Source organism: Rhinopithecus bieti, unplaced genomic scaffold, assembly GCF_001698545.2.
Source record: "Rhinopithecus bieti isolate Rb0 unplaced genomic scaffold, ASM169854v2 scaffold_39946, whole genome shotgun sequence".
NCBI classification, from domain to species: domain Eukaryota; kingdom Metazoa; phylum Chordata; class Mammalia; order Primates; family Cercopithecidae; genus Rhinopithecus; species Rhinopithecus bieti.
The window spans coordinates 159607-171020 of record NW_016816417.1 but is presented as its reverse complement, the minus strand read 5'-3'; the positions used below and the strand labels follow the sequence as shown (position 1 = coordinate 171020).

At 52.1% G+C, this 11414-nt stretch overlaps 1 protein-coding gene across 1 annotated transcript in view; it reads left to right on the top strand.

The window, feature by feature from the left end:
* Positions 1–342: 342 nt before the first annotated feature.
* The window catches only part of HEYL (hes related family bHLH transcription factor with YRPW motif like), a 17843-nt gene continuing 6771 nt past the window's right edge, over positions 343–11414 (top strand). The window contains exons 1-4 of the mRNA XM_017854868.1: positions 343–500; positions 7382–7448; positions 8515–8598; positions 9791–9872. Of these exons, the coding sequence (XP_017710357.1) occupies positions 421–500; positions 7382–7448; positions 8515–8598; positions 9791–9872 (313 nt within the window). The 5' untranslated portion in view covers positions 343–420. The remainder of the gene's footprint in view (positions 501–7381; positions 7449–8514; positions 8599–9790; positions 9873–11414) is intronic.

Genomic DNA, 11414 nt, shown 5'->3' with positions numbered 1-11414 from the left:
GGAGGCAGGAGCGCGCGGGGTTGACCCTTGCGGAATCCCGGGCATCGAAGCGGCGCCTCTACGGGCCAGCAGCGCCCAGGTGACCCCGGGACAGACGGGACTCCTGGCTTCCCCGCGGGGCCTCCCAGGGCACCTGCCCAAGGCCACCCAGCGCGCGGCAGCCGAGACATCGGAGCACAGCCGGACCTCCCAGCCGTCGGTGAAGGCGGCGACCGCCCAGGGCCTTCCCACGGCTCGGCGGCGCGTCGCCGCGGGGGCGAAGGGGCGCCTGGGCGCCCGGGGCTGCGGCGCAGGAAAGGGCCCTGGGAAAGGGCGGCGGCGGTGCCCCTGAGGCGGGGCCGGGGCGGGGCCGGGGCGGGGCCCGACTTCCCGACTGGGAGCCCTAGCCGCGGGGCTGAGACCGGGCAGCCTGCGTTCGCCATGAAGCGACCCAAGGAGCCGAGCGGCTCCGACGGCGAGTCCGATGGACCCATTGACGTGGGCCAAGAGGGCGAGCTGAGGTAAGGGCCGGGATGCGGGGACTGAGCACGCGGAGGACGGGCGGCGTGGGGGTCGGCCCGACGGGCTCGCCGAGCAGGCGGGCCAGCCCTCCAGCACCGCCTGGGCGGAGGCGGGTGAGCGCGGGGCCACAGGTGTCGGCGTGTGGAGCGTGTGCGGGCTGTGCCTTTACACGCACGAGTGCCTGGATCCTGCGCGCTCTCCGTGGTGCAGGGCTGGGGATGCTGGCACGGAGATAGAGTTCAGCTCGGGTGATCTGGTGGCTAGTGGATTATCATCTACCGGTTGAAGTGGCCTGGCAAGGAGTTTTCCCTGGAGATTCTAGAAAACTCTCATAGACTGATGGTACCCTAGCCCCTGTCCGGAATCTGCTGACGATACAGACTAACCCCATTCGTTCCCAATTTTATCCTAGTTTGGATGTAGTTTTCATGTAGTCCACAAATTATTTCAGGAAGAAGAAAATTTGTCCTCCTTTGAGCAAACTGGACTTTGGGTTTAGGGTCTTAGTATTGAAGAAAATAATAAGCAACTTGCAAGGGCCTAGACCTCATTTCCAGTGTGCCTCCTATCGTGCCCCCTGCTGCCAGTGTCTTTCAGCTCCTGGTAGACAGTCTGACCTGCTTCAAACCTGTCGAACAAATTGCACTTGTATAGTTCTGCTACCTCGCAGTTCTGCGAACTGTCTAAGCTTCAGTTTACTTATGTGTTAAATGAGCATGAGTAATAGAACCAAATTCATAGAAGTATTGGGAAAACCAAATGAGGTAAAGTATGGCAAGGGCTTAGCACAGCACATGCTTAGGCACACACCATGTGATTCCCAGCACCCTGAAAGAGCTGCAGGGCTGATTGGGAGTCTGAAGACCTGGGTCTCAGCCCCAAATCTGCCACCAACTCACTACGTGGTCTTAGGCCATTGGTTTCCCTGACAGAGTGTGTCCTGAGTCTGTTTCCCCATCAGTAAAACAAAGACAGCAGTGGAAAAGAAAGGGATACCTCATCTCTCTTGGCTCATCCAGACTTGACTCTCTAGAACAGAATTGGAGGGGAATTCAGTTAATCAATCCTTCCTTCCTTCCTTCCTTCCTTCCTTCCTTCCTTCCTTTCTTTCTCTCTCTCTCTTTTTTTTTTTTTTTTTTTTTTTTTTTTTTTGACACAATCTCACTCTGTTGCCCATGCTGGAGTGCAGTGGCATGATCATAGCTCATGGCAACCTTGATCTCCTGGGCTTAAGTGATCCTCCTGCCTTGGCCTCCCAAAGTGTTGGGATTACAGACATAAGCCAGTGTGTCGGGCCCAGTTAATTCTTAGGAATTCTTAGGGATATTTTTGAGGACATTTTGTAATTTTAGTGCTCTCCAGTTTTCTGAGATCCAGGGATCCTGCCTCAGTCACAAATCCCAGGAAAATGCCATAATAGATATTCCTCTTGCATCCTGTACGTTTGTTTTTAGGGTGTATAATACAATACACTATACAACATATTAGCCTTTTTTAATTGTTTAGCAGAAACTGCTATTTAGAGAAGCAGTTATCTTAGCCTGTGCCTGTTAAGGGCCAGGAAAGGGCACAGCACCATGTGGTAGTGTTGGAGCGGGGTCTCAAATTCAATGGCATTGGGTCTTCATAGATCAGAGGCACAAAATTGATGCCAGAGAACTAGGCTGATCAGAGCTGGCTTCTGTCCTCCACGAGTTTGCAGCCCAGTCAGTGACCTGCCAGGTCATAAAAACACCATGGACAGGATGGAAAGGAGACAGACTGTGGGCTCTGAGGGCACTTAAGCAAGGAGAGGTCACTCTCAACCAAAGATAGCAAGGAGGGTTTCTTGAAGATGGTGGCATCTGGGCAACTGCTCACATGAGGCATAAAGGATCAGTGGCAGTTTTTTCCTATACATATAGCATTTCCTATATGTACAGAGCCCATTTTTAGACACTGTCCTTAGAGGAGCAGACCCCTCTGAGGAGAGAAAGCAGTTGGACATCTGGTAGAGGCTGACTTATAGATGCCTCTTTGTAGCAATCACCAAAGGGCCCTCCCCCCCAGCAGACATCAATGCTTCAATTCAGGGAGCACTGAACGATGCCTGCTGTGGCCCAGACCCCGGGCTGGGCATAGGGGGGCCAGATGTATCCTGCTCAGCCTCTGCCCTCAGGGAACTCTCAGGGAAGAAGAGCTTCATGTACACAGAAAGCAGATAAACACTGACAAGGGCTGCAGGATGGAGGCAGCCAGCCTCTCGGGGTCAGGGGCAGGGCGCAAGTCCCCCACACTCAGAAACATGAGAGTAAAAAGCAGAGTGTGTTCCACCGTCACTGTGGGCATCTGCCTGGTGGCAGTCCTGCCACATCTGTGAAACTTACCCACAGAGCTCTCATCTGAACCTGGCCCCCGACACAGGATGAGTCCAAACTGAGAGGACAGCCTCTCCTCTCCCTTTGCAAATATCTAATGAGCACCTGCCACATTTCAGACCCTGGATCAGGGTCCTCTTCCCGAACAATATAAGGTGGTGGCCTTGGAGTCAGATAGACCTGAGTTTGAATCTTACCACCATTAACTTTGGCCAGTGACTTTTACACCTTTCTGAACCTCAGTTTTCTCCCTTTCAAAATGGGAATGCATTAGCATTCCTGCCTCACAGGATAAGGTTTGATGAAGTAATGTACATAAAGTTACATAACTCCCTACTTTGATACAAAGTAACTTCCAGTAAATGTTGTTGTCAAAGCGGTCACCATTCAGTTGGGGGGGGGGGCGACATATTTATGAGACAGCATGGTCTAATGAAAAGACCAGAAGTCTGAAGACTGGACTTACTGGAGTGATTCTGAACTCCGGTGTCTGTCACTCCACCTGTAAAATGATTATTTTTCCTAAGTGTGAAATGGCCCAAATAATACTTCACTCACAGGGCTATTATGCAATAAATTAGACAAATAGATGTGGAAGTGCAGTATAGAACAAAAAGTACTGGCTCCAAATCTACATGACGGTATGATGAATATATGGGGTGCACTGGCGAAAGCCCCAGATTAAAAGCCACGAAAGGCTGGGTGCAATGGCTTATGCCTGTAGTCCCAGCACTTTGGGAGGCCGAGATGGGCGGATCACGAGGTCAGGAGATGGAGACCATCCTGGCTAACATGGTGAAACCCCGTCTCTACTAAAAATACAAAAAATTAGCCAGGCATGGCGGCACGTGCCTGTAATCCCAGTTACTCAGAAGGCTGAGACAGGAGAATCACTTGAACCTGGAAGGCGGAGGTTGCAGTGAGCTGAGATCCCACCACTGCACTCCAGCCTGGGTGACAGAGTAAGACTCAATCTCAAAAAAAAAAAAAAAAAAAAAAGTCACCAGACACTAGACTTGACTGTAGTTCTGGATTTTCGTCTAATTTGCTATGTGGCCTGGGGAAGATCCCTTCCGCTCTGAGTTTCCTCATTTTACAAATGGACTCAGCTCTCTCTGAGATCCCTTCATTTGGGACATGGTGATTCTGCCTTTGGCTGACACAAAATGATTAGGGTCATCTGCAAGGGTTCCACGGGGGAGTTCCCAGGGGAATTCGGCACTGAGGGTGGTCAGGACCACCTGGAAAGCTTTCCTGCTATAAGAGACTGCCCCAGAATTCTGGCCAGGAGCCACTAGAGGCCTATGGAGCAGATCCTGATGGTCAATGTATCTTCTCTGGGTCCATGAAAATCTGTGTCATTTTCAGATTCTCAGACAAGAGAATCCCATACCTCCTCCCACTGTCACGGCCAGATCGTGGGCTGGAAGAGAGCTCTGGCTGGGCTCTTGGGAACTTTAAAAATAAGGGGTCTGGAAGGCTATTCAGACAGACAGGAAGTAGGAATTAGAAGGGAAACAATGCTGAAGCGGAGCCAGAAGATTCGGATTCCCTGCTGGCTTTGCTCCTTAGCAGCTGGGTAGGCTGGGCAAGCTGCTTTAGCTTCCTGAAGCTCAGCATCCTCATCTGTAAGATGGGCTTTTGTAAGGCTTAAAGGAGGGAAAGACACATAATGTTGCCAAGAAAACTGTAACGTGAGGTTTGCCTCTGAGATATGGGGAGAGGAGAACGGGGGAAATAATACAACAGGGAGAAGCTGACCGGGAGATTGGAAAAAGGGATGGCAGCACTGCTTTGCCCTGAAATGGGTGCATCAGCCTCCAACAGATGGTCCCAGCGGAGGGATCAGGCTGAGAGGCAGTGACGTGCACAAGGCTAACCCAATACCCGAAGAGACGCTTTATCAAGCTGGGGGGAACAAAGGTCGTGTTTCTTAGTGTGTCTTGGCTCCTGGGGCTTGTCCCCAGTGAACCAGTGAGGCTTTGTAAACAAGCTGCCCCTAGATCTCAGGATCTGGCCATCTGAGCCTGGACCTAGCTTGCTGGGCCCTCCCTCCTAGGAGCTATTACAGACTTCTTACCAGGTCTGCTTGTCCAGATGTTTGGGTGGGAGATATCCTTTTCCAGATGTATCTGGACAAAGCCAGGGACATAGCAGTAGGATTTGACAAATGCTATCTGGTCTCTTCTGCAACCTTCTCTGAGCAGTTGATAAAAATGATCCAAATTCAAATGCCAAAAAGGTAGTCACATGGGCTGGGACCTTTCTGGTAAGTCATATATGCCCCCATTCCACAAAGTCCTAGGCCGTAGATTTTATGGTGCTTAAGTCTCTGTTCCCCAGTGATGCCAAATACATGGATGAGAGAAGAAAGCTCTACCATGAGTTCTGCTGTATTCGAAGCTGCAATAGTGAATGTAACAGACATGGCTCATGGCCTCATGGAGCTTACGGATTTGCTGGAGAGATAGACATCAATCAAATAACCATATAAATATAAAACAACAAACTGGCATAAATGCTGTGAAAGCAGGGTGCTAGGAGAGTATTGAGCAGGGGATACTAGTGGGAGGAGGAATGTTAGAAAAGGCTCCCCAGGGAGGTGCCATCTGAGTTGAGATCTGATGGATTGTAGAAGTTATGGGGCAAAGGGACTGGGGCTTGGGGTGATGGGTGGACTAGAGATGGTGGACCTAGGCTAGGGGACAGTATGTGCAACTGCAGAAGGAGTTAGTGCATTCATAGGCTGGAGCATACAGAGGAAGAGGGTTGAGTCTGGAGGGGTTGACAGGGGCCAGTTGGACCACCTGAAAGATGGTGGCCTTGATCTTAAAAAACATTGGGGCCAGACATGGTGGCTCATGACTATAATCCCAGCACTGTGGGAGCCCGAGGTGGGCAGATCCCCTGAGGTCAGGAGTTCAAAACCATCCTGGCCAACATGGTGAAACCCCGTCTCTACTAAAAATGCAAAAATTAGCTAGACATGGTGGTGGGTGCCTGTAATCCCATTTATTTTGGAGGCTGATGCAGGAGAATCACTTGAACTGGGTGGCAGAGGTTGCAGTGAGCCGAGATCATGCCAGTGCACTCCAGCCTGGGCAACAGAGTGAGACTACAATCTCAAAAAAAAAACAAAACAAACAAACAAAAACACATTGGGGAGCCACGGAGGAGTTTGAAGTGAGTGATATGATCAGATTTAAATGATCACTCTGCCTGCAGTGTGGAGATAGGTTTGTAGAGAGTCAAAGAGGTTGTAAAAGGACCCAACAAGAAGCTCCTGCAGTCATCCAGATGAAAGATGATAGAGGCGTAGCATTGAGAGAAGTGGCGGAGAGGAAGAAGACAGACATGAGATGTATTTTAGACATAGTGTGGGCAGGTTTTGATGAGGTGGGGGCAAGGAGGAGGAGGAATCGAAGACAGCATCAACTTTCCACCTTGCAGAACTGGGGTACCTTCACTGAGATGGGGAACCCAGGGGCAGCAGGAGCAGGTGTGGGTGAAGTCCAGCTTGCAGGTTCCTGTTCAGATGTGTGGCGTTATGTCTTCCGAAATGGCAGGGGAGTCACCTTGTTTGTTGTTTGTTGGTGCAGTGTCTGCCCACTGGAGCTGAGCTGAGGGAGGGCTGGGGTCTGGCTGAGTGCACCACCACCCACCCAGGCCTGAATAAGGCCTTAGAAGTGTTGGCCAAACCAATGATGCCTCAGTGGACCCAGCGAATCCTCACCATTCTAAGAGAACTTCTGAAGCAGAAAACCTTAAGAAGGGTTAGCAGTTGGGCTGGAGATTATTTTGGTCAGAGTCTGGGCAGGAAAAGCTCCCCCCAGGGTTGAGCCTCTTCTCTGTAATGGGAGCTCCTGGGGTGTGAGCAAACATCCATCATTCAACCGGGGCTGCAGAGGGAAGGCACGAAGTGGGAGGAGTGGCCGAGGCTGCGGGGACGGGGCCTTCTGGGAGGCCAGGGCAGTGTCCCAGAGCATCCGAGAAGGGCCTGTGACCCAGATGCCGCCTCCCCTTCGCCCCCGGCCGCACCGCGTGGGAGGAGGCGGCAGCTGCAGGCGGGGCGGAGGGCGGGCGGCCGGCGCGCCCGGCCCGTGGGAAGCAGCGGCATCTGCTCTTTCCACGCTCGTTCCCAGCGGCTCCCTCTGAAACCCAACCCGCCAGGCCCAGCCCCGCCGCCGCCGGCCAGTGCCCTCGCCCGCCCCGCCCTCGGGGATCGGGTTGCAGGAGCCGGAGCTACCGCGCCGCGGTGTGCGGTTCCCCGACGGCCGCTGCGAGGGGCCAGGGGCGAGGGGCGAGGGGCGAGGCCGAGGCCGAGCAGGTCAGGACCAAGAGCCCAAAGTAGGCCCAGAGTGCTTGAGAGGACTTGACCTGGGTTTAAATGAGTCCCCGGGAAGAAGGGGAGAGCAAACTCCTCCTTCCAGGCCCGCCCTGCGGCTCCTCCTGTCCCGAGGTCGGCCCAGGCCAGGGAGACGGTCCCCTAGCCCTGAAAAATCAGCTTTTCTTTTCCTTTCCAGCCAGATGGCCAGGCCGCTGTCCACCCCCAGCCCTTCACAGATGCAAGCCAGGAAGAAACGCAGAGGGGTGAGTGTCCGTCTCAGCCTCTGAGTTGCCCAACAAAGCGTTGCCATGAATCCCCTCCAGTCTGGCGGGGAGAACCCTGGGCAGAAACTTCACCGTGAAGCTAACTACCTGGGTTCAAATCCTTGCTCTGTCACTAGCTATCAGGGTGATTCCCGGCAAGCCTCTTAACCTCTCTGAGCCTGATTTGCTCCTTTGTGTAACTGGAATAATGACAGGGTCCACCTCAAAGGGCTGCTTTGCAGATTAAGTGCATTAATGTAACAATAGCAGACACACAATAGGCCATTATGATTGTTGTTCCAGCCTGCCCCCCATCCTATCTTCTGTCTCCTCTCTGAGTCCAGAATTTTCATCCTCCTCAGTGTGCCAGGGTGGGGGAGGGGACAGAAGAAGGATCCCCGCGTGCTGTTGTCATCTGTCCGTCGTGTTCAGCCCCACTTTCCTCCCAGGATGCAGCTGTGCTTCCGCACTGGGAGTCCAGACACTTGGGGTCTGGCAGAGAGCAGCCTGACACTGACTAAGCCCTTAGGCAAACCACTTCCTTCCAGCCTTCGTTTTCCTTATCTGTAAAATGGGGTCAAAGCTGTCCTGCTCCCAGTGTTCTGCTACCAGTATTGTGAGGGAAGAATGAGGGTGTGTGAGTGGAAGGGCTCTGCAGCTAGAGAGAACAACATGTGGGACTTTCCTCACCATCTCATGACCTCACAGCTGACGGGGTCTCCTTCTTGGCCCAGTGGGGGCCTCCAGGGCCTGCTCCCGCACCGTGGCTGGTGTCCTCATTCTGACTGGCTGTGCCCTGCTGTACCAGCGGTTAAACATCTTGAATATCACCCCTATAGACCAAGACAAGAGGTCTGAGTTATACTCCCAGCTCTGCACTTTGTTGCTGTGTGGCCTTAAGCAAATCACTGTCCTTCTCTGGGCCTTGGTTTTCTCCACCATAAAGTAAGACTGGATTGATCTCCCTCACAAAAACACTGTGTGGGTAAATATGAGTTGATGTCCATCAAGGCACTTTGGAAACTGATGACGCACCTGTGAGTAACTTCTTGTCATGATTGTTTAGATCATAGAGAAACGGCGTCGAGACCGCATTAACAGTAGCCTGTCTGAATTGCGACGCTTGGTCCCCACTGCCTTTGAGAAACAGGTATGTGACACTGCTGATTGTGCTAGAGGAAACACTGTGTGGGTGGCAGATGAGGTTTGTTTCTCGTGGCATCTCTCGTTGATTGGTAACAGCTGCCTGAGATGCTGTGTTCATTTACCAATATCTGTCACTGGCCAGGGTAAGAGGAATGGAAATTTATATTTAGGTGTCTCAGGTGGCTTTATGTCCATTATCCCATTGAACTGACTCCTCAGAATGATCCCGAAAGGTAGGGATTATTATGCCCAGGTAAGGCACAGGTAAGAAAACTGAAGCACAGAGAGGTGAAGTAACTTATACCAGATCACACAGCTAGTAAAGAGCAGTGCACAGGACTATGTGATTCTCAAGCCCCCATCCATCCGCACTACAGACATTTCCAGAGTGATCTGAAAGTGGAACAGGCTGCTCAGGGAGTGAGCACTCTGCCATCGAGCATGTTATGGCAGGGGAACTACAGTGGGGAATCAGACAGTGGGCTCAGCCTAGGAGATTCTCACCCTATGCACCAAGGCATAGGTCACAGGTCCTCTGCCTTCCCTTATGCTGGTGAGAACAAGTCAGTCATCCCACAGATGTTCACTAAAACCGTCACAGTACCAGCCGTGAACTAGACCTAGTATCTGCCCTCAAGGGACTCCCATGGAGTGTCTGATCTTCAGGCTTCACCTGGGAGGCTTAGGAAGCATTTCCCAAGAGAGTAAAAAAGGAAGAGAAGTGGTCTGGGGATAAGATGATGAGCTAGATCTTGGGCACATGGAGTCTGAAGTTGGATTCCTGGAAGAGCTGGTTTAAGAGGCATTCTGAGGATGGAGGTTAAAGCCATGGAGGTGACAAGCCCCTCTGCAGGGAGCAGCAAAATGCAAAGTAACACAGAAGGGACACTACTGTGCTAAGAGATGGCAGATCAAGAGGCATGGTGAAAGCAGAGCCCAGAAACAGTGGTGTCGTGCAAGTCAAGGGAGGAGTGGTTTCAGGAAAGACGATCGGCAGCCGTACAGTGTACAGGTGGTCTGAGAGGAGAACTGAAAAGAATGTTCTAGATTTGGAGAATTTGGCCAAAGCAGAAGCCCAATTGCAGGCAGCAGTGGAGTGCAAGGAAGGTGAGAAAATCAAGACATTGAGTGCTGATGACACCACACAGCGACATGGTCAGCTGGAGGCCCCACCCTTCTGTCTTCTGTACCCGCAGGGCTCTTCCAAGCTGGAGAAAGCCGAGGTCTTACAGATGACGGTGGATCACTTGAAAATGCTCCATGCCACTGGCGGGACAGGTACCCATGCTCTTCTCTTTCAGGCGTCATTCATACAACAAATATTTTGAGGCTGGGCCCTGGGGATACGTTGGTGAGCAAGTCCATACGCTGCCCACTCTGAGGAGCTCGCTCAATGGAGGAAACATTTGCAAAGCTTCTCTCTCTCCTTTCAGCATCTCCCTCTCCACTTTCAGGGTCTCCATTTGTCGCAACCTTTTCCTCAATTCAGCTCCCTCCAGTCTTAGACCTGGGAGGTGCTTTCTTCTGTAACAGACTGTTCCTATGGGTCCCACCCTTCCCCAACCCAGGACCTCATTAAGGATTTTGCCTGAATGAGCTAATTCTCACTGGGATCCCAATCTGACCCCCTGAGCCCAGGGAGGAGCGTGGTATCCTACCCACTGGTCTAGCCTTCTGGGCTGTTGTGGGGTCCTTGGCAGTGCTGGGGTGACATATCATGCTCACCACAAATCTCAGGATTGTAGCAGGACACAAATTAACTCATTTTGTTATTTTAAGCCCATCAGTTACAATAAAGTAATGGAACAGTGACTTTAAAGGCACTTCCAGGCCGGGCACGGTGGCTCATGCTTGTAATCCCAGCACTTTGGGAGGCCGAGGCGGGCGGATCACGAGGTCAGGAGATCGAGACCATCCTGACTAACACGGTGAAACTCCGTCTCTACTACAAATACAAAAAATTAGCCGGGCGTGGTGGCAGGCGCCTATAGTCCCAGCTACTCGGGAGACTGAGGCAGGAGAATGGCGTGAACCCGGGAGGCGGAGCTTGCAGTGAGCCGAGATCGCGCCACTGCACTCTAGCCTGGGCGACGGAGCGAGACTCCGTCTCAAAAAAAAAAGACACTTCCAGAAAAATAGAAATTCTGTCTACTCAAAGTTTCTCTGTGTATTTAGTGATTTCAACATTAGGAAACCTTGAAAGCTCCACAGGCCTTGGCCACAAAGACCTAAGTTCCAGAGACCTAACTTACTACTCCAGAAGAGGACAGTAGCATTTTAAGTGGCCCATTCTGGTGCTTCTGAACCCTCAGTGTATATCATTGTCACCTTGGGGCAGGCAGAATCAGGAGTCATCCCCCAGAGATTCTGAGGCAATAGGTCTAGATTGAACTTTAGGAGATTGCAAGTTTAACAAGCCACCCAATTATCCTGGTGCAGGTGGTCTATTTGGGAACTTCTGCCAAAGAAATGCATTGCTAAGAGTGGAGACTTCCATCTCTAATGAACCAATGGGGGAGATTCAGATTACATTTATGGTTATCCAGTTAAAAGTAGTGACTAGGGGCCGGGCGCGGTGGCTCAAGCCTGTAATCCCAGCACTTTGGGAGGCCGAGACGGGCGGATCACAAGGTCAGGAGATCGAGACCATCCTGGCTAACACGGTGAAACCCCGTCTCTACTAAAAAATACAAAAAACTAGCCGGGCGAGGTGGCGGGCGCCTGTAGTCCCAGCTACTCGGGAGGCTGAGGCAGGAGAATGGCGTGAACCCGGGAGGCGGAGCTTGCAGTGAGCTGAGATCCGGCCACTGCACTCCAGCC